This window comes from Vigna unguiculata, chromosome 5 (genome assembly GCF_037176805.1).
Source record: "Vigna unguiculata cultivar grain cowpea cultivar isolate G323 ecotype 2 chromosome 5, ASM3717680v1, whole genome shotgun sequence".
Classification (NCBI taxonomy): Eukaryota; Viridiplantae; Streptophyta; class Magnoliopsida; order Fabales; family Fabaceae; genus Vigna; species Vigna unguiculata.
In genome coordinates, this window is record NC_140796.1 from 43,528,009 (window position 1) to 43,554,071 (window position 26,063).

At 31.7% G+C, this 26,063-nt stretch overlaps 1 protein-coding gene across 1 annotated transcript; it reads right to left on the reverse strand.

The window, feature by feature from the left end:
* Window positions 1–462: 462 nt before the first annotated feature.
* LOC114183507 (basic leucine zipper 34-like) lies at window positions 463–3,838 on the reverse strand. The gene is made up of 4 exons (XM_028070546.2): window positions 2,788–3,838; window positions 1,785–1,875; window positions 1,518–1,644; window positions 463–1,210 (listed from the first exon to the last, which is right to left on the reverse strand). The coding sequence occupies exons 1-4, from the start codon at window positions 3,345–3,347 to the stop codon at window positions 1,011–1,013; spliced, it is 978 nt and encodes a 325-aa protein (XP_027926347.1). The 5' UTR covers window positions 3,348–3,838; the 3' UTR covers window positions 463–1,010.
* Window positions 3,839–26,063: the final 22,225 nt, after the last annotated feature.

Below are 26,063 nucleotides of genomic sequence, written 5' to 3' on the forward strand. Positions count from 1 at the left end.
ACTAACCCTAAGCTTTTAGTAAATTAATTTTATGATTTGACCTTTTACCTCCATTCTAAAGTTGTATTTTGTTAAGAAAAACTACAAATTTTCAGAATTTAGGTTTTGTGAACCTTTTAAGTTGTTCATGTTCTCTTTGACATAAGTTTTATTTGGTTTCTATATCTACTTACAGTTTCCTTCCTTTATATATATATATATATATATATATATATATATATATATATATATATATATATATATATATATATATATATATATATATATATATATTATAGATGCTCATATAATGACACATAACTATTGGGGTTTTGAAGTACCGACCAAATTATAATGCTAAATTTGACATGTTTTAAATATTAAGTAAATGGCATATCATCATTAATATTACATTTCCCAACCTGCTGGATAGATATGATTTGGTGGTACAATTAATCCATGTAGCAGAGCACAGCCTCCATATGGAAGTAAGAATAAATGTTATAGTTGGCTTAAAATTTTGTACAATTCATCCAAATAAAATGAAAAAAAAAAAAAAAATTAGTCCCAAGGAAGAAAAACAAGAAAAATACTGCGACGAGACACCCCTTCCTCCAAAAAAAAAAAAAAAGAGAAAAATAATGCTCTGACAACTTCCATGCATATCCCAATACAAAAGCACGATGGTTTGTCCCCTTATTCCACCCAATAAAATAAAAAATGATTGAGAATAATTTTTCTGTTAAAAAGGGAAAACCAAAAAGTGTAATATGCAGAAAATGAAATCCCAAAATCCCAATCCAACCCCCAAGATATAACCAACCAATAAAATTCTTCACCCTATTGCAAACACTCCACTTGTCAAGTTCCTACCCTCCAACCCCATCACTGTGTCAGCAACCCCACAGCAACATTCATGGGGAACACATCACGTGAAAACTTCTACTTAATTACCACCATCCAACATATCCATCCATCCATCCATCCATCCATACCTACATCATACATACATACATACATCCACATTCCCCTCAACTCAGGAGCTGCTCCTTCTCCTTGCATCCCAATGGTTGAGACACTGCTATCTGCTGCTGCTGATGCTGATGAAGAGAATGTGCTTGTGGCTGTGATGTTGGTGGGGTTTGAAGATTGTTGTTCATCTTCTGTAGGTTCTGTTGATGGTAGATTTGCCTCAATCTCTCTATTTCCTTCTTTAATGCCTCTTGATGAGCTGACACATTCAAAAATTCCCACTATCTCAGTAATCATCATCATCGTGCTTTTTCCAACTTCCATATGTAATCCACAAAACTTGCAAAATAACATTATCCTCAAAACAAAACAACACATGTAACTTCCCTATAACCAACATCCTCACTATATGGAGATCAAGAATCTTAGGATATGTCTTACGATGTGTTAGGTCACTCGCATGTATTACATATTAACAGAAAAATAATCTTTCACCATATACTGTTATGTATATAAAAAGCTGAAGTGAAAATACTTGGAAAAGGAAAAAAAGAAAAGCATTATACCGTCTTTGAAAATCTTGTCTTGGGCCAAAGCAGCAATACGTTGCTTCAAGGCACTATTGTCGACATTAAGAATCAAACGTTGATGGTCCAGAAATGCAACTCGTGGAGACAATGCTGATACCTCCGTCTTCATTTTAACGTTAATTTCTCATAATTAGCGCAAGTTTCATACTATGATGTACTCAACAATCATTATGCTACATGTGACATTCATATATTCCTGGTGTAGATATGTTATTATGAAAATTAAATTGAACTTATATTTACCTGCAATGTTGTTACGCTCCTTTCAAGCTCAGAGATGTATTGTAGCTTTCTTACCCTTGATCTCTGTGCTGATTGCCTATTAGCCAAAATTCTGATATGCATACATAATAACAGTAAAAAAATATTAGATTCGGTTTGGTATATGTATATTACACTCCTTTTATTTTTATACATACAGAAGATGAATCACTTATGGCAGAAGGCTACGTCAAAGTAGCTTGAAAAGGAAGATTGGGTACAAGAGATTATTCGCCTAACATAATTAACTTCTGCACTCAACTAACACATTTAATTGGTTGGATAAAGTTGACTATGTTATATCCAAATATATATATATGACTATCAAACATTTGTTTTCTTATTATAATTGTAATAATTGTTCTACATGAAATTATCTAAATACAGTTAAAATAACACCAAAATTTCAATTTTTCTTGTATCATGCATTAATTTCAGTTAAAAGTGTTGCCATCAAATTCTAATTCGACTGTATAAATTTAGAAGCGAAGGGTTTGATGATAGTGTATAACTTGTAATTCTCAAAGAATGTGGACAAATTCATATTTAGCAATAAAAAAACGATACCAAATTTAATGTGCAAGACAAGTGTATGGATTAAAAAAAATACTTAAACTCATGAAAATTCAAAACCTTTTAGTAAAATTTATGAATAAAATTCTACTCAACCGGTATTAAGTTAAAATAATTAGAATAACTAATCTATCAAATGACAGAATTTATTACTTTAAAATAATTATTTTAAAAATTATACAAGCAATAAGTTAGACAGTATATTACACTGACATTATATATAAATTAAACTATTACTAATTTATTTGTTTATTTAGAACCTAAATTCTACTGAGCTAGTAGTTGATTTGGAACATAAAATTATTTTCATTAATTGTACGTGCATGGGAGAGGTGGACAACATAAAATAATAAAACAATAAAATAATAGTAGTGATAGCAATAATTATAATATTTGGTGTGATTAGCCTTACCTTTTGACCCTCTTGGGATCGACAACGGTTTCAGGGGAGGTGGTAGTGGCGGAGAGTTGCAGCGCCGCCGCCTCATTCTTGCACGAGCTCTCCTCTTCAACCTTTTCCGTCTTCGGCTTGAGGTCCAACGTCATTGCCATGGGCTTCTCCTCGTTGTTGCTATTTTGGTCGGAGGACGGCGAGGAGGGGTTGGACGCCGACGAAAGCGGCGGCGGCGGGAGTGCCGCGGCGGCAATGTCGTCAGAGAACATGGAAATCAGCTGGTCCTCGTCGAGCCGATCGAAACCGGCTCGACATTCCTCGAGAAACGGCGTTTCGAGGAAGGCAATGGAGTCGCTGGCGGATCGCCGATGAGCCCCCCGGCGGGTGGAGGAGAAGTCGAGGAATTCGTCGACCCATGAGGGTTGGGAGGGGGCAGTGGTGGTGGCGGCGGCGGCGACGGTGGTGGTGGTGGTGGATGAGGTTGTGGGGGTGAAGTTGGCCATTGTGGGCACCCTTTGGTGAGAAAAAGATGGCCAATTTTGGGGTATGGTTGGTATTTTGGGAGGTAACTGTGCCATTACCTATGTATGTGTGACCCCAAATATAGAGAGATAGCGAGAAATTTATGTACTACGTATAATGGCCTTGTGTATCTAATTGTGTGTCTGAGAAAATAGAGAGAGAGAGAGAGAGAAAGAGGAACAAACAACAGAGATCCCAACAACCTAACCAACACACAAACAACCGAAAATCTTACTTCAAAATCTTGTTCTTGGGTTTCTAAAACCAGTGGGAGAGAGATATAGAGATAGAGAGAGAGAGAGATTAAAGAGATGATGAGAGACAATGGCATTGTGCATGTAATAAAGCCTTCATAATGGTGTTTCTATTCATTTGCCATAAAGTTTTTTTCTTTCTCCTTTTTCTTCCTACCCTCTACCTAGATTTTGGTCTTGTTTCACCAAGGGTTTTGGAGATGAAGAAAGAGAGAGAGAAAGAAAGAGTGAGGTGGGTCACATGGGAGGGGATTAGAGACAGCTAGCAACAGCTAGGTGGTGAAAGACTGAACGGTTTTAGTGGGAAAAATGGAGTGTTGTTTAATAAGTATAGGAATCAGCAACCACGTGCAGATGTGACCCCTTCACTTGGCATCCATTGTCTCATGTCATGATACTGTATACCATTTTATAAGAATTTTCATCCCTGTTCTTGGGTTAGATTGGTGCAGTATTTTATTTTTTTTCACCCTTGCTCTATAGGCTCTGTGGCACTTCCTCTTGCGCTCTGTCCTATCCATACACCACTTTAATTACACTGCTGCGGTATAATGGGACCACAATCAATGCTTCACCTCCTGGTTTTCACATGCTCAGTGTTCTTTCACAACCCTTCAATATTCATTATTCTATGTATAATCATCTCTCTTTATGTGTTTTTTTCTTACCATTTTTGGATCGGATTAATGGATTGGATACGGCTGGCATCCCATATCTGTACTTTCGTTTTCCTTTTGCTTCTTCTTCTGGTTTGGATCAGATACTACTTCCCTTTTTTATATATATTATTAATCAAAAGAGTGTGCAAATGGGTTTGGTTTTCATCATTTTCAGTTGAGTATTTGGCAAGTCTGTGATTAGTGGTGGCCTTATTTAATTAGTCACTCAAAAAAATGCAGCATGGTGCAGTTACATGGGAGAAGATCTTGGTGCAGATTAAACTATGGCACAGTGGCATATTGAGAAGATTTATATATGACTTTGGTTAAGGATGAGCTGTGAAGAAAAAAGGGCTATGTATGTAAGTAAGAATCATGTCCTCCATCTCCCCCCATGTGAAACCCTTTTGCAAAAACTCACCTTTCTTTGCTTTATATATATCCCCAAATCAGACTCACATGGCCAGATTTATGTTCCTTCTCCTCTCAAATTCTGGCTACCTCCATCATTTCATGCTGGCATATCATTTTTTTAAACTCAATGTACTTAGGACGCACTAATAATCATTAGAGGCAAAAGATAGAATAATGCATGCCTATTTTTTTAATACCTTTGTCTTTATATTTATCACCCACTTTTCAAGATGTTTTATTATTGATTAAAAATATGTATGGTTAAATGTGTTTTTATCTATATTTTTAGAAAAAATTGGAATTAGTCCATCTTTAAAATTTTATCTCAATTTAGTTCTTAAACTTTAAAATAATATGAATTTAATTATTTTGATCAAATTTTGTGTTAAATTTTTGTAATGTTTCAAACGTGTTTTATGATTACATTTGAATTGTTTGAAATGTTTACACCGTTTGACATTTTTCGTTTCAATGTCATAAAACGTTTTTGAAACTTTAAATGAACTTAAGGAGCTTTGCTTAAAAGGATTAAATCCACATAGTTTTAGAGTTAAAGGACTAAATTGGGTCAAATTTTTTAGGAAAAACTAATTCCATTTTTCACTCAAAATTAAGGGACAAAAACATATTTAATTGAAATATATATATATATATATATATATATATATATATATATATATATATATATATAACCCAATTCTTCGTGAAGAGGAAAAAGAAATTTAGATTCCTTATCAAATTATTAAATTAATCATTGTGATTACTACTAACATATTCCCTAGAGATAACTAGGGTCGTAAGTGTGAACTCCAAGTGTTTAGCTGTCCTCTCCATGGTCAATGAACATAATTCCCCTAGTATTCAAATCTCATAAATAAAATTGTCGTGCATGATTTTAATTTTAGTGATTATAGCTTCCTCAAATATCGATTAACAAGTATTAGTTAGTTTTTTTTATATTTTAATCATTTTAAAATAATTATTGAATGGTTTTTTGTTTTTTTTTATAACAAAACATCGTAATTACTTTTGTTTTCGTTAAAGCTAATTAGTACTATTACTTGGCTAATTGCCGTACTTTTAAGAGCAGCGGCGGCGTGTGTACTAATATGATTAAGTTAACAAACTTGAAATTCTGAGATACCTTAATATTTAATCAACAATAATTGAAGGCTTTGCATGTGCACTCCATGACTTGGCTAACTACGAATATTTATAGGAGAGTTGAGGGTGCAATATTTTAGTGCGGGACTTAAAGAAGATAGATATTTATTTTTATGATTAAATTTATGAAGAGATAATTGTTTTTAAGTATAGTAATTGTGTAATGTATTGTAAATTAATTTACAATACATTATTTATCTATAATTCATTGTGATGTAAAAAACTTTTCTGTTTTTTGTAATTTCATACTTATTAAAATTTGACGTAAAAGATGTAGACTCAATTAATGTACCATATTAAAATATTATTGAGTATACAGGAGAGAAGAATAAAATACGTTATTTTGAAAATGTATTAAGAGAGAAAATAAAAATGTATAACTAAGATAGCGAGAGAATCACAACCCAATTGTGTCTTAATAACTTCACATTAAAATCGAGAATAAAATAAATGAATTTAAGATCTTGCGAGGTATAAACTTTTCACAATTAGGATAGTCTCAGTGGGAAACAACACATCCTTCGATGTATTTTTTTAAATATTATATATTATTGATTAAAATTTATTAAAAAGTTATAAATCATGAGCAAATTTGTAAAATTTAGTAATTTTTTATAAACCTCGATCAAATAATAAAGAATTTGTTTAAGAGAATGTTTTATGTCCTTAATATTTTTAATTTATGACATTTTATCACAAACGTGGCAAGAATATGTATTCACTAAGAAAAGAAAATTGATGGAGAATAATTGGTCCGATGCAAGTTGACTTTTTATCATAATTTTCTTCAATACATTGTTTAAATGTTGAGTGGTTTATTGGTTAACAAGAAACCAACCTCTAAGTTAAGCATTACATTTTATTTTTATTTTTACTTTTCCTTATTGTTAGAATTTTTCTTAAACACCGACCTATGCTAGTAACTTTTAGTTCTACAATATACATTTTGAACAGTTAATATATTTTTCATTAAGCATATTAATATAACTTGAATAAATATTACAAAATTATAATGTCAGTACTAGGATGGTAATGGGTCAGGTCGGGTACGGATAGTGCTTACCGCAAAAAGAAAAAATCCGCCCACTACCCATCCGTTTACCCGTCAGGTATCCGCTTAAAAAATATCTGCGGATATTTTTAAAACCTGCAGGTACCCGTAGATACCCGATGCCTGCAAATATTTTAAAATATATATATTTTATAAATTTTTTAATATATAAAAATAAAATATAAATAAAATAAAATTTTAATTATAATTAAATTCGACATAATAAAATATACTATTAATTTTAATTTTAATTAAATTTAAGTTAATAAAATAAAAATTTAATTTTAATTTTAATTTTTTGCGAAACGGATACCCACAAGTACAGATAGTATGATATCCGTACCCGACGCGTTTATAAGCGGGTATTAAAATACCTGCGGGTAATAAATATCTGCGGGTAGTAATTATCCATCGCAGATTTTATCCGCGGATATCCGTGGGCACGAGTATTTTTGTCATCCCTATTGCTACATTGTAATTTCATTTTACATTTAATTGTATTGATGGTTTTATATATAAAAAAAATTCGTAACATTACTTTTGAACTATAAATGTTACAAATTTATGATTTTGAATTAGGATACAAATTTTGTCAACGTAAAATACATCAACCATTAATGCGTATATATATATATATATATATATATATATATATATATATATATATATATATATATATATATATATATATATATATATATATATATATATATATATATATATAGAATAGTAGTGTAAAAGGGACATTATATGAAAACCTACTTTGTTCCATTTTCCTTAGGTTCCTTTTTTAATCTATTTTTTCTACTATTTCATCAATTATCCTTTTTTTTTTTCAGTTGTTGTAATTCATCAAGTGTAAAAAAGCTTGTGGTATTTGAAATAAGGTTCCATTTTTGTGATCCCTAGAAATGGTGGTACCGTACATAAGATTTAAAGGAGAAAAGGAGTACGTAGTGAAGAGGAAGAAGAAGAAGCATAATTGCACGTGGGACGACCAACAACTCTTGCCTCAGTTTCTTTCTTTAGTTTTTATTCTTTTTAATTGTTTAATAAAACAATATTATTTATATGTTATGTTATATTATATTATATTCACCTATATGCATGTATAATATTATTTTACATCATATAATTACCGTATATACACCTTAATTTAATCAACTGGTATATTAAAAAATTGATGCTTCATGCATATGATATGAGGAGGAGGAGGGTGATGATGATAAATAATTGAAAGCGCCAAAACAGTGGAAGTGCAGGAACACATTTATAAAAGAAGAAAGTTTGATGGGGGACCATTTGGAAAAGTTTCCATTTGCATTTGGGTGTTTTGGGTGGAAGTTGTATTTGAGATTTTTACTATTCAGTGCATGTCTGTAAATATCAGTATATGGAAATATTATTCATTCTTCAATTTTGAATTTCTACTAAAAAATAATCACTCAAAATTTATTATTTTTCAACATAATATAACTTTTTTATTTGATAAACATCTTATATAAGTAACACGATGTTATATTTATAATAAAGTAAGTTATTTCAATGGTTAAATATAAATGTTTTTAGTCTCTGAAATTTTTCAGTAAAAATTGAAATTAGTCTCTTTTTACAATTTTTTACCATTTTAATCATTTATTTTTAGAAATACGTGGATTTAATTCTTTTAATCAAATTTTGTTAAGTTGATCTGACGTTTCAAGCATATCTCATGATAATATTTCAGTTGTCTACCTTGTTTGACAAATTTTCGCTTCAATGTTAACTCAAATATTATCATGAAACGCGTTTGAAACGTCAACTAAACCTAATAAAATTTGGTTAAAGTAATTAAATCCACGCATTTCGAAAGTTAGAGAACTAAATCGATGGACTAATTCTAACTTACACTAAAATTTAAGGGACCAAAAACATATTTAACCCTCATTTCAAAATGTTTCTCATAAAATATAACTTAATTTAAATGGTATACTTTTTTCATTTTAATGTTTAACTATTTACATCGTTAACATTTATATTTTTTTTTTATCAGCAAAGAATATTAATATATATATATATATATATATATATATATATATATATATATATATATATATGTATGTATACAAAGACACTTTAGGGGTGCCTCAACCCTTATACAGATCTTGATTTTACATTGAGGTTCTTAGATAAACAAAACAACCTAATAGATGTGTATAGCAAAAAGATTAAAGGCAAATAGAGGATCTACATATTCAAAGTACAACTAAAAAGTACCACCTTAAGAATATCCACTCATAGGAATTTATTCAAGTTGGTAAACATTAACAATTATTGGATTCATTCCCTTTAGTCTAGTGCTAGATTCAAATACGTTCATGATCTATTTGAGAGCTTCTTGATCAGTAAACAACAAAGTGTTGTGCGTCCAATAAATCATTGCACCTTTGAAGACTTCCCCTGTGAAATATTCTGCATAAAGCAAAAGAAACCTCTAGACTGAATAGTCTGAGTGGGTTATAACACATGCTTCCTCCATATCATATTTTGATTGGAGGATTCTACATTATTGATTTGATGCACTCAATTGGGCACAAATTCCAATCATTATAAGAGAAATGGACATGTGGAACTTTGTATTTCATCCATGTCCAAGCATTTAATTGTGCCAAAGTAAATATTTCCTCTGGATCCATTTTCCCTTGTTTAAACACAATCTTATTTCTATGGTTCCAAATATTTCAAATAATTGATATCCATAAGCCTTTCCATATTTTATTTTCTTTTTGTTTAAGGCCATTAAAGAAAAATGTTGGAAATGCATATTTAGTTGATTATGTTGCACTGAACTTATACCCACCCATTTATTACAAAAGTTCCAAACCATGTTTGCAATTTTACACGTTAAGAATAAATGGGTTGTATTTTCCTCCTCGAACCTGCATAGGACACATGATGTTTCTGCTAATTGTAACCCTCTTCTGCTCAAGTTTTCCTTTGTTGCTATTTTATTCAATATTGCCCTCCACACAAAATATTATGATGATGGAGCTACCTTTATACTCCAAAACATGTTGAACATATCAAAATTTTCCTCGATAATTGGAGTTTTCAATTTCAAGTACGTAGATTTAACTGTGAATTTGTGTTCCTTATCTTTCCATACCCAAAGGTCCTCTCCTTCTCTTAGAATTTGTGTTTGATTTAACATTTGTTTAAAATCCTCTTGAGGCAATTCCCACTCAAACCAATCTCTTCTCCATTTCATCAACCATACCCAGCCATTGTTAGTCCATTCACCGAACTCCCTTAGTGTTTTCTCCTTACTAATAGAGTTCTCATATAATCTAGGGAATCTTATATAAAGAGGCAATGATCCCTTCCATGTATCTTCCCAAAATTTAATCCTAGATCCTGAACCTACTTTCCACTCCAAGTTTTGGTTAAACCATTTTCCTTCCTCTCCTTCACCACATACATCACATAAGTCCTTCCACCACCTTGATGTATAATGCTTTCTGGTATGTCTTCTTAGACCTCTCCAAGATCCATATTTTGATTCTAAAATATCCTTCCACAATCCATGTTCCTCCGTGCCTAGTCTCCACTTCCATTTGGCTAATAAAGCTTTATTAAACAAATGGATATCTTTTAATCCAATTCCTCCTTCATCCTTAGATTTACAAATAATTTCCCATCTTATCCAAGCAATCTTTCTACCCTCATGTCCCCAACCCCAGAGAAAATTTCTTTGAAGGTTCTTAATAATCTCACAAACACCTATCGGGGCTTTATAAAAAGAAAAATAGTAGAGGGACAAGGCTGTTATGACTGATTTTATTAGACAAATTTGTCCCGCAAATGATAAATATCCGCCTTTCCATGTGGACAATTTATTTTTAATTTTTGTAATCACTGGTTTCCAAAAAGATTGCTTTGTTGGGTTACCTCCTACAACCATACCCAAATATTTGAATGGTATTTGCATTGTATTACGATTTAAAACTTGTGAGTACCTCATTAAAGCATTTTTATTTACACCCAAGGCTCCAATTCTGCTTTACCTCGTTAACATTTATATATTTTTGCTCTAAAGTAGGGTTATATGATATTCTTTCATTTGAATCTTGGTCGGGCAAATTTGAATTTGAATAAAATGATTTAATTAAAATGTTGAATCAGAGATTATAAATAGTATTTATTTATATTAAATATGTGATTTTAAAATAAATGAAAAAATGAAAAATCATTAAGTATAAATAATTTTAAAATAAATCATTCTTTGATTTAATTAGAACTTTATATTTTTAAATATTTAAGTTATTTAAATATTTTATTGACTCATCTTTTCCACTTACATAGTACTTTTAATGAGAATGTATATACTTTCTTCTTCTTTTTTCTTTTTCGCTCTATTTGAGAAGTTATATATATATATATATATATATATATATATATATATATATATATATATATATATATAAAAGATATCTTAATTAACTCGTTTCACGAAAGAATATAGTAGAGTAATGGAAATATTAATTCGAGGTTTTATCACAAAAGAATAGAAGCTTTTGGATTGTGAAAGTTTATTTTTCTTAAACTATACAAGCTGTAAAACCCTCTTTTTTTTATTCTGCCATAATTTTAAAGGACTGCCCCTAATCTAATGGGCCTATGGGCTGATCCATAGGGTGTCCAAGGCCCCTAAGGCAGTCAAAACCCCTCTCACTGCTGCATTCTTGCAAACACAGTTCTCTCGCACTCTCTCTTTCTCAACAAAATGCTCTGCTAGGGTTTGGGATCTATCCAAGTTCAACTGAGTTCAACCTCTTTCTTCCGCTCACGTAAGTTACTTCGATGCATATTATTCCCCTTTAGTTTAATCTTTGTGCTTGTCGTTAGGATTCCTCGTAATAATCTCGTACTCCCTCTATATTGAGATTTTCAGCTCTTAAACCTGCTCGTAGAGCGGTAGTGCTCATTCGCTTAAGTGTCAGAACTTTTCGATAGCTTATTTCCAGGTAAGGGAAGCTAGGGTTTCACGTTATTTCTATTTTATACGATTAATGTTTTGTGAAATATGAGAAAAGATTGGGGAAAAACGCTAGTTTTTGGTATATTTCTGAGTTAGAGGTTCAAATATTCATGAAACTGTGATATTTGACGTTAGTTGGTTGCTGGGCGACTGTGTATTTTTTTGATATGCGCAGTTTTAGTAAATTTGACTTTCCTGACTCATTAACCGTTGGATTGAGCTCAAATTTTGACATTTGGTTCATAACATGCTATTTTATGGTTTGACCGGTTCGATCGTTGATTAGATGTCTGTAACTTGAGAAATGTGTCACAAATTACTGCAATGATTTTGGTTTTGTGATAATAAATTTTCTTAGGAATTTTGGTGTAAGAATTATGGTTGTGGGTTGTACTTGATTGTATGGAATTGCAGGTACTAAAATGTTGGCACTCATTTATTTTGGATGAATACTATTTTGTGATATATGTATGTCTTGGTATGCATTTATAAAGTATGAGATGAATGAATTTGCATGAGTGATGTGATTCATGGATTGTGAATGATGAACTTGGATAAATCTTGGCATGCGATTTTAATGAAATGGTTGGTTATATATGTGGTCATGAATTCGGTATGAACAATAATGTTACATTGATGGCATGGTATTGGTATGAGGTGAAGTTCTATATCCCCGAATTAGGAAGAATGGGATGGTATGAAATCAACATGGAATATGAATGAGAATGGGTTACAAAGGATGGCGTGAGGTGTTAAATGCATGATCAATATTATTTGTTTGTTTGGAATGTGATTGGTATGTTGTCAGTACGTAAATCCATGAGTCTCTAGGTGAGACTTCTTGGTTGTGCTTCAGTGGTCAGGATGTAATTCTATGACCCCTGTTAGTGGGGATTCATGGTGGTGCCTCATCTATATAATTTGGTAAGGATTCAAGGTAAGTTTGCATCCTGACACTCTAAGGAGTCAGTTAGTCTCACTTAGAGCAGACTAACTCTTGTGGTGAGAGTAGTAGGAGGCCTGAAACTCATTAAGGGCTAACCTTGTGTGTGGGGGATTGATTCATTGTAACACTTGTAACACATAGCTCGGGGGTGAGCAGAGGTATCCACCGCAAGTGCAAGCATCCGCTGAATCCGACCAGATTATATGTAATCCGGATGAGTCGAGTCTGAGTCTAGTGTATTGCTTGAGAAGTCATAACATGATTGGTTGATGAATACTGTTTGGATTGTGTAATAGCATGTGATTACTTGATAAATTGTTTCTACTCTAGCTTACCCTTTGTTTGTTTGATTGCTTTGTATGTTGTTCTTCTACTTTTGCGATGATCATCAATTTATTGATGGAAGCAGATGTGAGAGGTACTCGAGGTCAACAAGGAAGAGATGATTCAACTGCTTAGCCATCTGGGCTGGATTCTACTGCTTTGGACTTTCTTTTTTGGGGCTATGGCCCATGTACTAGTCTGTCTTTTAATTTCCTATTTTGATTACTGATGAACATTGTATCTAGTTTAGTTGTGCCATAGTTGTGTGCCTTGATTATTGTATGGAGTAGTGTTTAAACTCCAGGACTGTGTTTTTGTATTATCCTGTGTGACACTTCCTTTAATCATGATTATAAATTAAATGGGGTGTTACACAAGCTACGTCTCCCTAATAGATCATATCTCTATATTGTTACTTGATTTAGAATTAAATGTGTTAAAATGAGATGAATGTAGTGGATTGGAGTTGAGTTTCCTATGAATTAAAGTTATCATTTAATTGATGTTTATATGTTTATTATTAGATTAAGGGTTGTGTAGTTTGAACTCATTATTTTGAGTAAAAAATAGTTCTTTTTGAATGAAAAAAATTATCTTGGAACCAATTAGATGTTAGTCTTTTTGTAGTGAGGTTTCTAGTATAAATAGTTGTTATTTTTTCGGTTTTCTGAATATCTTGCTTTTTTTTATCAAGTTATCGATAGAGCAATGCTTAAGTGGTGGTTGTTAATGCATGCATCGATCTTTGTTGCCCTCAAGTGTCACCATAATCACTCAAGAAAAATACTCTTCACTTAAGTTATATTTTGATGTCTATGTGAGGGACATGTTGAAGTAATTATCTCTCTTTTGAATCTTTTAGTATTTCAAGTAAGGTTGTCAAACTCAAGAGTTTATGTAAACTCGTGAGAGTTGTGCAAATTCGGATCATAAACTCGTAAGAGTTTACTTCATATAAAAAAATCAAAACATTTATAAATAACATAATAATTTAATAATGTATTGTGTTATAAAATTTTTTATGTATTATTATTAATTTATGATATTATATATTATATTTAGATATTTTTCTAATGTTATTAAACTTTAATTACTATTTTATAGTTGATTATATATTTTATTATTATTGTAATGTTTATAAGAAAAAATATATATCTTTGAGGCCCAATAATCTAAATTAGTAATAAGAGATGAAAAATTCCCTAAACCCCTAATATGACTCAACCCGTAGACTCAATAATAATGAGAGAGGAAAAAAACCCTAAACCCCTACTTTGACCCAACCCATAATAAGAGAGGAAAAAACCCTAAACTCCTAATAATATGACCCAATCCATAGATGTTCTATAATACAACCCCTGTTTGTGAAAAACTACGACATTCTACACTTTCGTACACGCGACGAAGTGATGATCGATGACCAAACGAGCGGCGAGCTACGAGTTTCGAGCAATGACCAATCCTATGATAAGTTTTCTTCACTTTCGCACACCAAACTACTAAGGTTGCTACCGTTTTAGGGCTTAAAAAACTTTTCATTTGAACTCGCCGACTCAATGCAGGCTCGCGAGTTTGAGCGAGCTCACCACTAATTCTACCGAGTTTAGGCAAAAAAATGAGTTTACAACCGAGTTAACTCAGAAAGACCTATGTAGGAATGCAACTTCGGACGAGTTAACGAGTTCACTCGTGAGTTTGATGACCATGATTTCAAGTGATGAGGAGTAATGGTTATCAAGAGCATGGAGCCAAAACTAATTTCAAGTTTGATGACCATGATTTCAAGTGATGACCATGAAAAAGAAACATATATGAAATCTAGAAGTAAACTAAAATAAAGAAAGATCACGTGAACATTTCAAAAAAAGTGAGATAAAAAGTTGATGTGATGTGTAGTACTTTTACAATAAATTCACTACTACAAAATGCCTTGTTAGTAACCAATTTTAGTGACCAAAAGTTGTTAGTTACTACAATGACTAATTTAGATATCAATTTACAAAGTAAAAATTATTGGTTACTATATTATGAATAAAAAATTATAATTGGTCACTAAATTGGTTTCTAAAATTAGCTATCATGATTTTGGCCACCAAAGGAAATTGGTCACTAAAAAATTTAGCTACCTAGGTTTTAGCTACCAAAATGATTTAGTTACTATATTGGTCTTTAATTAATTAGTGACCAATTATAATTTTTTATTTATAATAGTGACTATTTTAGTAACCAATAATTTTTTATTTTGTAAATTGGTATCTAAATTGGTCACTATAGTGACTAACAATTTTTAGTTACTAAAATTGGTTACTAATGAGATATTTTCTTGTAGTGATTAAATATTATTAAAATTCAAAATCTAGATACTTTATCAAAAAGCAAGATATTAAAATAGTGTTGAAATAGATTCAGAAATAAAACATTTGAGCCATTTTAGAGGCGGGACAGACAAACTTGTTATCGTCTCAACTTCAAGTTGATTTCTTTTTCACGATGCTTTTTTCTTCACATTGCTTTCTTGGATGGTGCTAGTAGCTTCTTGGGCAGTTAGGTTTTTTGTTTCTTCTTTTCCTTCCACTTTACGCTTCTTCTCCACCTTCTTATGCATCTCATATTTCTTTCCCTTCTTAATTTATAAGCAAATAGCCATCATATGTGACTCTTTAGTTTGTTGGTTTTTTTCATTTTTGATGTGTATTGTATGCAACGTAAAGCGTATATGATGTGTGTAGTGTGTAGGCAATGTGTTGTTTCGTGAGATGTGTATTTTAGGGAATTGTAAACGTGGGTAGAATCAGGTGAAACGAAACTAAATCGGGAATCATACAATTCCAATACAATTCATATGATTCATGTCACGATTCAAGTGGGAAAAAAATTCATCTATTGATACGTATCATGGGACCAAAAATTTGAACCGTATCGCAATATGAATCGTACGATTCATACGATTCTAACTACCATGATTAAGTGTTCTTTAGAACTTGGTGGCTTGTGCAACAAGCCATGTCACTTAAGTCATGTTGTGAGATGTTTGGACAAGAATAATAGTCAGTATTGATTTTCCTTTTTTATGGAGTTGGTATTAAATGGAGCCAAAACTAATTATCTATCCTCTAGAGCTAATATCGCTCAAGAAAAATTAATCCAGTTTAAATGATATGATTTGTAACTCAAGCGATGGTTGCACACATTAAGCAATGCACCAGTGCAGGAAAACGTTATGGCATTGGTCGTTTTAGCCATTTTCCTTCGATACCACAATAGAGGTATATCCAGACAAGGTAAAAAAGTGTGACTTTTTTGCTTCAGTTATGAACCGAAGCATAAACCTCAATATTATGCTTCAATTGTTCCAAAAGCAAAACATAAACCCAAAATGGAAAAAATGGGGGGATTATGGTTCACGTGCTTCAATAGGGACAAAGGTTTGACAATGGTGGATACTTCGGCGTTTGCAAGTGCAAAATGGTTCACCTTCTCAATGCAAGAATGTTTTCCTTCACCAAAGCACTGAAACATGTCCAAATGATTAACAAATGAAACATAAACAAAAAAAGGAAATGGTGTTTGTAATATACAATGTTACCTTGTTTATTGAGTGGCGCAACAGAGAGGCATAGAGGCTTCACGTTCAACAAAGGAGTGACGCAGAGGCTTCGAAGTCGACTTTTGAGTTCCTAAGAATAAGAACGAATGGAGAGTCGTGAACAGAAGAACGAAAAATGAAAAAGGGAGACGAAGGAGATGACGACATTCACATTCTTGAGGAGAAGAATGGAGGCTATGGAGATGGAGAAGAACGAACAAAAAAAAAAGAAGAACCAAAGAACGACATTCGCAAATGAGGCTTTTGTGAAACTGCAGAATGAACTTCGCAAGGAAGGTTCTCACGAAAATAAATCCTAAACAAAGTTTTAGGCCTCAATTATTCGAATAACCGAAGCATACAGGCTATATAGAATCGAAACCTACAATTTTGCACAAATATTTAGAAAAATGTAACCAATGGTATTTTTGAAATTTTCTATAAAACTATAGGTTTTTGTTCTTTGAAGAACTGAAGCTTATAGTAGTATAGACCTCGGTTATTTTAGAACCGAAGCTTATAGTTCTACAAAAAAAAATTCAAAAATGCACCACGTTTTAAAAGGCTTCTATTTCAAGAAAACTAAATCCTATTAGACAATTTTAAAAGCGTTTTTTGCACGAATGATGAGTTCTTCCCCATTTAAAAAAGACAGATCGCTCAAACAAGATAGTTTCTACCAAGCAACATATATGTAGTTTCTTTGACATGTTATATTTGTTGACATAAAAATTATATATTTTATGAGATGTGTATGTACATATGATATGATCAAATGAAATGCATATGAATTGAGCGTATGTAAACATGAGATATGATATACATGATGTTGTATACAGTGACGGATCTTGACCAATAATTTTGGGAGAGCCAAAAGAATACACTCCAAATTTATAAAATTTTATTGATATGAATATCATTTTAAATAAACTCTCATAATTTTATCCTTTTTACTAATTGGATATTCTCGTATTTAAGGATGTTTTTGTGTATCACATTCCAAATAATTAATATCAAATTCATCACTTGTAATTCTTTGAACCTTAAGGAATGACTCATCTAATTGAGCAATTGGATTATTAGTATGATGTTTCAAATTATGTAAAGAATTTAAATTTGTTTTGTTTTCATCTTCATGAGTAATTTCTCTTTATTACTTTTAAAAAATAAATATTTTTGTATTCTCATCAATCTACCAATTTTTTTTTTTAAAAGTTTAAAATTAAATAATAATTTATCATAATTAATCAAAAGTTCAAAGACATATTTACTAAAAGAAAAATCTATGATAATCAAGCCACAATTAAAAATTGGTTATGAAAAAACACATAATACATTACTTTTTTTCAATATTCATAAAAAAATTAGCATACAAAGGTTCATGGGATAAAAAGAAATAATGTTAACTATTAAACTAATATTTCACTATCAAGTGAGACAAAAAAAAAGTTATTTTCTTCAAGAATTGAAAATAACATAAGAAATGAGAGAAAAATGCATTTAACTTTTTTTTCTAAAAAAAAAAGAAAGAAAATAGGTAAGAGGGATAGGTAAATATATTGTGAAAAACTCAAAAAAAAATGTGAAAAAAAAAATCTTAATAGATATTTTTATTCTTTATTACATTTGATTTTATATTTGATTATTTATTATCCTTGAATATTGTGCTTTATAAAAGAAATAAGAAATGCTAAATTTAATTTCTATCAATTTTCAATTACATATATAATTTAAAATTTTCAAAATATTTTAAAAAATTTAAATTTAAAAAAAAGTTGGGGGCATGGCACCTCCCACCTCATCAAAGATTCATCGTTGGTTGTATATGTTGTGTAATTACATAAGAAATGATGTTGTGAACAACTGTGATTATAGAATTAATTAGTATAAAAACTATTAAAGAGAGAAGATATGTTAGTTTCAATGATAATGTAAATCACATAGATTAATTGGTAAGAAATTGAATAAGACTATTTCATATGTTTTGTAGAGTGCAAAGACGAAACTTGACCAATAATTTTGAAGAACCAAAATTATATGTTTAAAATTTATATGTATTGTCATTTTCACTAATACAACAACTATAATATGCACAAAGTAATATAATTATAATTCTAGAAAAAAAGAAAAAAAAATCATACATATTTAAAAGGTTATCCTTCTTCATTTAAACTCTCATATGTAATTTATATGTAATTGAATTATAACTAAAATTTTGAATGATATGATTATCATAAGGGTACATACAGTAGTGCATTTTATGCTTTTTAACTCGGACTTTATGCCTCGGTCGTAGTGGAAACGAGGCATATAAACAAGCGGTAGCATTTTTGTAATTTATGCAACATTTTATGTCTCGGTTACTAGTTGACTCAAGGCAGAAACTGGTCTTATACCTCGATTCTAAGGACCCGAGGCCTAAAACCACTCCAAAATTTCCCTCCTCCCGTCACTTGGATTTTTAAATTTAAAACAAAAGTTTTATGCACCGGTTGATAGTGACCCGAGGCAGTAAGGCCTTATATGCCTCGGTTATTTGAACCCGAGGCAGTATAGCTGGTTAAAATGGCCAGCCTTAGGCCCAAATCCCTTTCTTCAATCCTTTGCAGGAAACCCTAGCCGTAGACGAACATGACCCCCACCTTTGTAGAAAATCCTTTCTTCTTCATCCTTCATGCGAGAACGTCACCCTTACCAAGAACTACCGCTACCGCCAACCAAAGTTGTTGCTAAAGCAATTGTCGGAACCGGCAACGTCACTAGTGTTTTCGACGCTTTCCATCTTCTTCTCCACGTTAGAGTTGGACAGCTTCTTCCTTGCACGACTAGCCTCCATGCCACAATCGTACTACGCCGCACCATGGCAGTCGCACCGCGCCACTATTACCAGAGACAGCATCGGCAACGCCATTTCCTACGCGTTTGGGGTTTTCCGCTCCATCTTCTTCTCCAAATGTGTGCCATCGAGCTTTCAACCCCTCTCATTGCTTCTATTCTTGTTTTTTTTAATGGTTATTTGTCTTTGTTCTTCTTTTACAGAGGAGAAGAAAGGAGGAGAATATTGGGACAGCTAGATATGGCTCTATGTATTGGCACAAATTAATTGGTAAAGATGAATCTGTGATGGTTTGATAGCCTTTGTTTTGGTGATTCTGTGTAGGTGATTGAGATTGGGTGGTGAGGTTTGTGAGGAACCATAATCGGTGATGGAAGGATGCATTTATGAAGTGTTTTGTGATGTTGGAAAGATTAATCTTTCTACAAATGAAAAATGGAGTGGAAGATGGGGTTGGGTCATGGAGTGGTTCCAGAGTGGGGATCAACATTGTTGGGGATGACAGAGGATTGAAGAGAATTCCAAAACCCCATTCAATTGTATCATTTCTGAATTTTATTTTTTTTAATTTTGAATGTCTTAGGCTTTGGTTCCATCATAACCATTTTTTTTAATTTTGAATGTCTTAGGCTTTGGTTCCATCATAACCAAGGCAGTAATAGAGAGATACGACTTCGGTTCTCAGTAGAACCGAGGTATAAAATGAATTTTCTGCCTCGGGTAACACCCAAGGCTGAAAGCTAACCCTTTTTGACCTCGGTCTTATATGTCTTGGTTCTAAAATCGAGGTAGAATAGCAAAAATAACTGTGTCCAAATACTCTTTCTGCACATGTGATAAGTCAAATTAAAATCAAATTATAACAAAAATATATAACAGTTAAGATTTATTTTATATTTCTAAAAAGAATTTCTATACAAAAGTTTAGGAATATTTACACTGGTTAGAATGTAATAATTTGAAAAAGAAGACAGTATAACTAATCGATTCTCTTATTCCAAACCTTCTTTATGTATGTAAAAAAAATACTTTTACATGATTAAGAAACGGTAAAAGCTCATGAATATAAAATATTACAATCGTATAAAATTGGGGGAGGAGGGCATTACACTGTCCTTATAACCCTACGAATCATCCTAACACGGGAAGTTAAGGTTGAATTTTAAATATTGTTTCTCATTAGTTAGATGTTGGTCTTCAGTGAGATATATTTAACATGAGTCTTTTAAATTACGTCGAATGTGACAAATTATCTTAATATTTTTTGTTAAATAATAAGAAATATACTCGAGGATCATGTAATTTTAAATTGTGAATCATAACTAATTTGTTATTGTTTTATACAGATTAAAAATACATGTGATTATGAATTTTTATTTGTATTTATGAATATGTTTTTATAATAGGCTTTGGCTTAGTTTATTTGTTTTGACATTATATTTGTGTAGGATCTTTGCAGGGCTTTCAAATTGTTATATATATGAGTTGAAACACCTCAAATTCCTATATTTTAATTTTTTTCTGCTGATAAAAAAAATACCTATTAAGACAATAGACCAAGTTGCAGCTAAAAACAAGGTCCCAAACATAACTAAAAAGATGTTATATATATATATATATATATATATATATATATATATATATATATATATATATTTATTTATTGGGGTATATATATTATGAAAGAATTGAAGAGCGAATAAATTATGTAAACAGAAAAATAAAAATATAAAAGATGTATTTAAAAAAAAAAATAATAAAACATAACATCATGTGGTCTGTATATAGTACGTAGAAGGGAAGACTCCAGCACTTGATGCTTCCTTGTAGGCTGTAGCAGGAAGCAACAGCAGACAAATTTTTACAACAAGTTTTTGGCCTTCTTTAGTACACAACATACATATATCGCTTTACGATACCATAGAGTCAAACATTATGGGCACACAGTGTTTTGTAAGTTTCATTCGCACCATTATTTTCAAAAATGGATTGATTCAACTAAAATATAAATTATTCAACTCAACATTATCTGTTTCAACCATACATTATCTGTTTGAATCAGTTTATGAAAGCCAAATAATTTTGTTTAGTGTAAAATTGATGACAATTCAATTTACGAATGAACCAAAATTTTGGAAAAATCTCTCAATTTGCAAAATTATTTACAGCTAGGTATAAACTAATACAGTTATGTGATAATGTTTTAAGATTAATTTCATTAAATTGTATTAATTGAACACCAATTTGATATTAAGCTATATTAAGTTCAAAGGTTACTAAGTAGTTTGATCATGAATTAATAATCCGATCTACGTCCATTCTAGATCCAAATCTATTTTTTCAGTTGAACTAGTTTGAGTTTTTTTTTTTCTTCTTAAAATTCAAATCCAAATATTTGGATCAAGATTTAAATTCAGATCCAAATATCTGGATCAAGTTCAAATTCAGAATCTATTTTTTATAAAAAAAAATTTAAATTAAATTTTTTAAAACTTGAGTCTTTAGGGTCATACGATTGAATTTGGCAGAGCTTTGGTCAGAGTCTACTCGGCCAAATTTCAGTATGGAACATACTCGACTGACTTATCGTCATGGTCGACTCGGCCGAATTTTGGTCGAGGCCTACTTGGTCGAATTCGGCCAATTTTGGCTACGGTCGACTCGCCAAATTTGAACGAATTTGGTCTGGGCATACTCGGCCGAATATGTCTAAATTTTGGTTAAATTCGACTCGATAAAATTTGACCGTATACGATCGAATTTCGGTGGGGGACGACTTGGTCAAATACGACCAAATTTGGGCTAGGGTTGACTCGGTAAAATTTTGGTCGGGATCGACTTGACTAGATTCGGAGAATTTCGGTCAGGACCGACTTAGCCTAATACAACCAAATTTTGGCCAAAGATGACTTAGTTGAATATGACCAAATTTCGGTCAGGGTTGCACAACTAAATTCGTTGGTCAGTGTCGACTCGACTAAATACTACAAAATTTCGGTCATGACCGACTCAGTTGAATACGACCAAATTTGGATCAGGACTGACTCTACCAAATTTCCATCAAAATCGACTCGGCTTAATTTTTTTCCTTATTCCTTATTGTATCAAACTTTACATCTTTTTTCATTGACTAAATTGCTACTACTATGTATTATGAAAGATAAGTTTATAATCATTTAGGAGTAATGTTGTTGGTTAGATAATAGTTCTCTTTTATTATGACTATTAAGATGTAAATTTCAAAAATTGTAACTGATTGTGAGCTTTTAAAAAAGTTAACAATAGTTCATGTCGATTTTTAGTGCTTAACTTTAAACAATTTTATTAGGATCGACTAAATCATGTTAATCTAACGCTAACTAAAAAAAAAAAAAGACTTAGATAAATTTTAAGTTTGTAATAAATTTGAAAACAATTAATGTCTCTATTAAAGTGATTATATTTTTCAATTGAATCTTTGTATTTAATTTTTCTCTTATTTTCATGATGTAAGTATTAATCGAACATGTGACCCCTTTACTTAATTATCGTCACAAATTTTATAATTTTATAATATAAACTTATAAAAATATTAAATTAGAAAATTATAAAATTATACGATGATGATATGGTAAGATAATAATATTAATAGTCACCTTGTAAGGCCACTTTATTTTCTACTCTAATTTTAAAGGTCTGTCCTAATCAGTTGGGCCTAAGGGTGGTCCATAGGGTGTCCAAGACCCTAAACAGTCCTAACCCACTCATTTCAGCTCACTTTGCGAAAATAGTACCTTGCTCACGTTCATTTTCTCTCAATAATGCTCTGCTAGGGTTTGAGTGAGAGCCCCTTTTTCTCCAAGTTTGTAGTGTGTTTCCCTCATGTAAGTTAGACTTCACTCTTCTCTTCTCTTTTCCTTTGCCAGTTGCACTGTTATGTCTTGAGTCATCCTTATAGACTCATTCTTGCTCTTGTATCCATGCTTCCAACTTACGAAGCTATTCTTGGAGCTGTAGTACCATTTTGCTTACTTAAACCCCCTCACAATAGCTCTTGATAAGGTAAGGGAAGCTAGGATTTTACTGTTTTCAAGTTCATATGCCTGTTTGGTTGATTTTACGTGTTGGGTGCTTGATATATGTTGTTGGTTGCGTGAAAATATGATTTTTGTACTGCTGGAATGGATTGAATCTGGTTTGGCACGCAGGGGAATTGTTGAGTTCTGCTAAACTCTCCCAACTGAGCGGGTTGGTCGCTCAAAACGAAGGCTCTCGCTTAAGCGAGGAGCTCTCGCCTGAGCGAGAACATCAGCAGCTCACCCCTTCTCTGTTTTGAGGGCTCACCTAAGCGAAGCCCACTCGCTTGAGCAAGAGTAGTCTCGCCTGAGTGAGATGGGCTAGCCTAAGCGAGACCTCAACGTGCCCACAATTGCAATCTCGTCCAGGCGAGATCTGGTAGCTTGAGCAAGGGGTTCCTCTCGCCTGAGCGAGATTGATAGTGTTGATTGCTTCAATGTATGTTTTCTAATGTTTGGTTGGTGTGCTACTTTACAAAGTCATGTATGATGCCTTGTATGTATTATATATGACATAATGGGCTGGAATTGATGAATTTGGTATGATTTTTGTATGGAATCCGATTGGATGGTTGGTTATAAATATTGGCATGGAATTGGTATGCATGCAAACTTTATGCTTGGTTGGTGAGACATGATTTTGGTGTGGTTTAGGACATAATTCCATGAATCTCTAGGTGAGATCTCATGGTGATGCCTCATTGGTCAAGATGTAATTCCATGATGGTTTCGTAGTGGTGCCTCATTGGTCAGGACGTAACTCCATGGCCCTTGTTAGTGGGAGCTCATGGTGGTGCCTCATGGTTAGGACGTAATTCCATGAAGGTTCGTGGTGGTGCCTCATTATATAATTTAGTAAGGATTCAAGTAAGATTGCATCCTGACACTCTAAAGAGTTAGTTAGTCTCACGTAGAGCGTACTGACTCAAGTGGTGAGAGTAGCAGGAGGCCCTAGTCTTTGGCAGGATAATGACCTTAGATGTTTGAAGACTAACCTTATGCGTGGTAGGGTGAAACCCATTGGCAATGGCTCTACAGAGCAATAGAGGCCACCACAAGTGCAAGCATCCAGTGAATCCGACTGATTATATGTATCCGGATAATCGTGTCTTTGAGTCTTAGTGTCTTGCTTGTCGGTCATTATATGCTTGGTGGATTTATGTATGCTTGACTTTTAAATTGTATGTTCAATTGCATGATAAAAACCTTTTTACTCTAGCTTACCCTTTCTGTTTATTTGTATGTTCTATGTGTGGTTTTTCTCCTTTTGCAATGATCATCAATTTATTGATGTGAGCAGATGTGAGAACTCTTCGTGGTCATTAGAGTGATGAAGATTCTGCCGCTTAGCTTGTTTTTTGTCGGATCCTCTTAACTTCGAGTTTTTTCTTTTAGGGTTGTAGTCAATGTATTACCCTGCTCTCTGAGCATTTATTTTGAATATTGTTGAACTCTTATTTTGTTTTGCTAATGACATCGTGATGTGCCTCAGTTCCGTGTTCCAAATATTTTGGATAACTGAGTGACATTTCCACTTCATGAGAATGCCCTTTTATTATTATTATTATTATTATTATTATTATTATTATTATGTGTGATGTTTCATTTAATTATGTTATTATTTAAATGGAACATTACACATGTTACACAATTAATAAACAAATTAAACTGTACAGACTTAATCCAAAATTTTTAAATTTATTAGAAATTTCAACCATAATTAAACATTTTATTTATTTAAATGTTGCTATGAAACTGATTAAATCAATTGTAGTGGTGTCAACTAAATTGTCGAACATATTTTACAAAATATAAAATCAAATTTAAAAATAATTTTATATTTTCTTTTACTTTTAATAAAAAACTAATATATGGATTCGTGTTACTGTTTAACCAACTCTAGTAATATTTTTTTATTCGATCATATTATTTAGAAGTTATTAACTTAATATTTTATTTATAATTAAAAAATATATTATTTATGATTCTATATATTTTTCTTTGTCATATTGGATTTAATTAATTCACGAAATAATCTTTACTCAAAAGGTACCTACTATGACCAAGTGTTTAAAAATCTACCAAAATCAAGTCAATCTTGTCATGATTTATACCATTTAATAGATGATGAGCAAAGTTAAGTAAAACAGGTATGTACTATCATCCTCTCTTCAAAATTAATTATCTCACTATAATTATATTATTTATTATAAAGAAATATAAACTATAAACACTAGACGATATATCATAAACATTAAGTTACATAATATATTAAAGGAATATCAAATCATTTTAAAATAACTCTTTAGAATAATTTCTTATATATTTTTTTTATTTTTTAATTTAAAGGTTAAAAATAACTTATTTGTTAAAATCATCAAGTTAAAAATGCTGATAGAAGAATCATTTAAGTTAAAAACGAATCATTTGTTAAAATCACTAAGTTCAAAAATAAATAAACTATGA

What these genes read in the sequence shown, in the direction of transcription:
- LOC114183507 (XM_028070546.2), bottom strand. Translation starts at nt 3,347, where the DNA reads ATGGCACAGTTACCTCCCAAAATACCAACCATACCCCAAAATTGGCCA. An exon ending in GGAGCGTAACAACATTGCAG is followed by an intron (nt 1,645 to 1,784) that starts GTAAATATAAGT and finishes GTTAAAATGAAG; the next exon opens with ACGGAGGTATCAGCATTGTC. An exon ending in AGACAAGATTTTCAAAGACG is followed by an intron (nt 1,211 to 1,517) that starts GTATAATGCTTT and finishes TGAATGTGTCAG; the next exon opens with CTCATCAAGAGGCATTAAAG.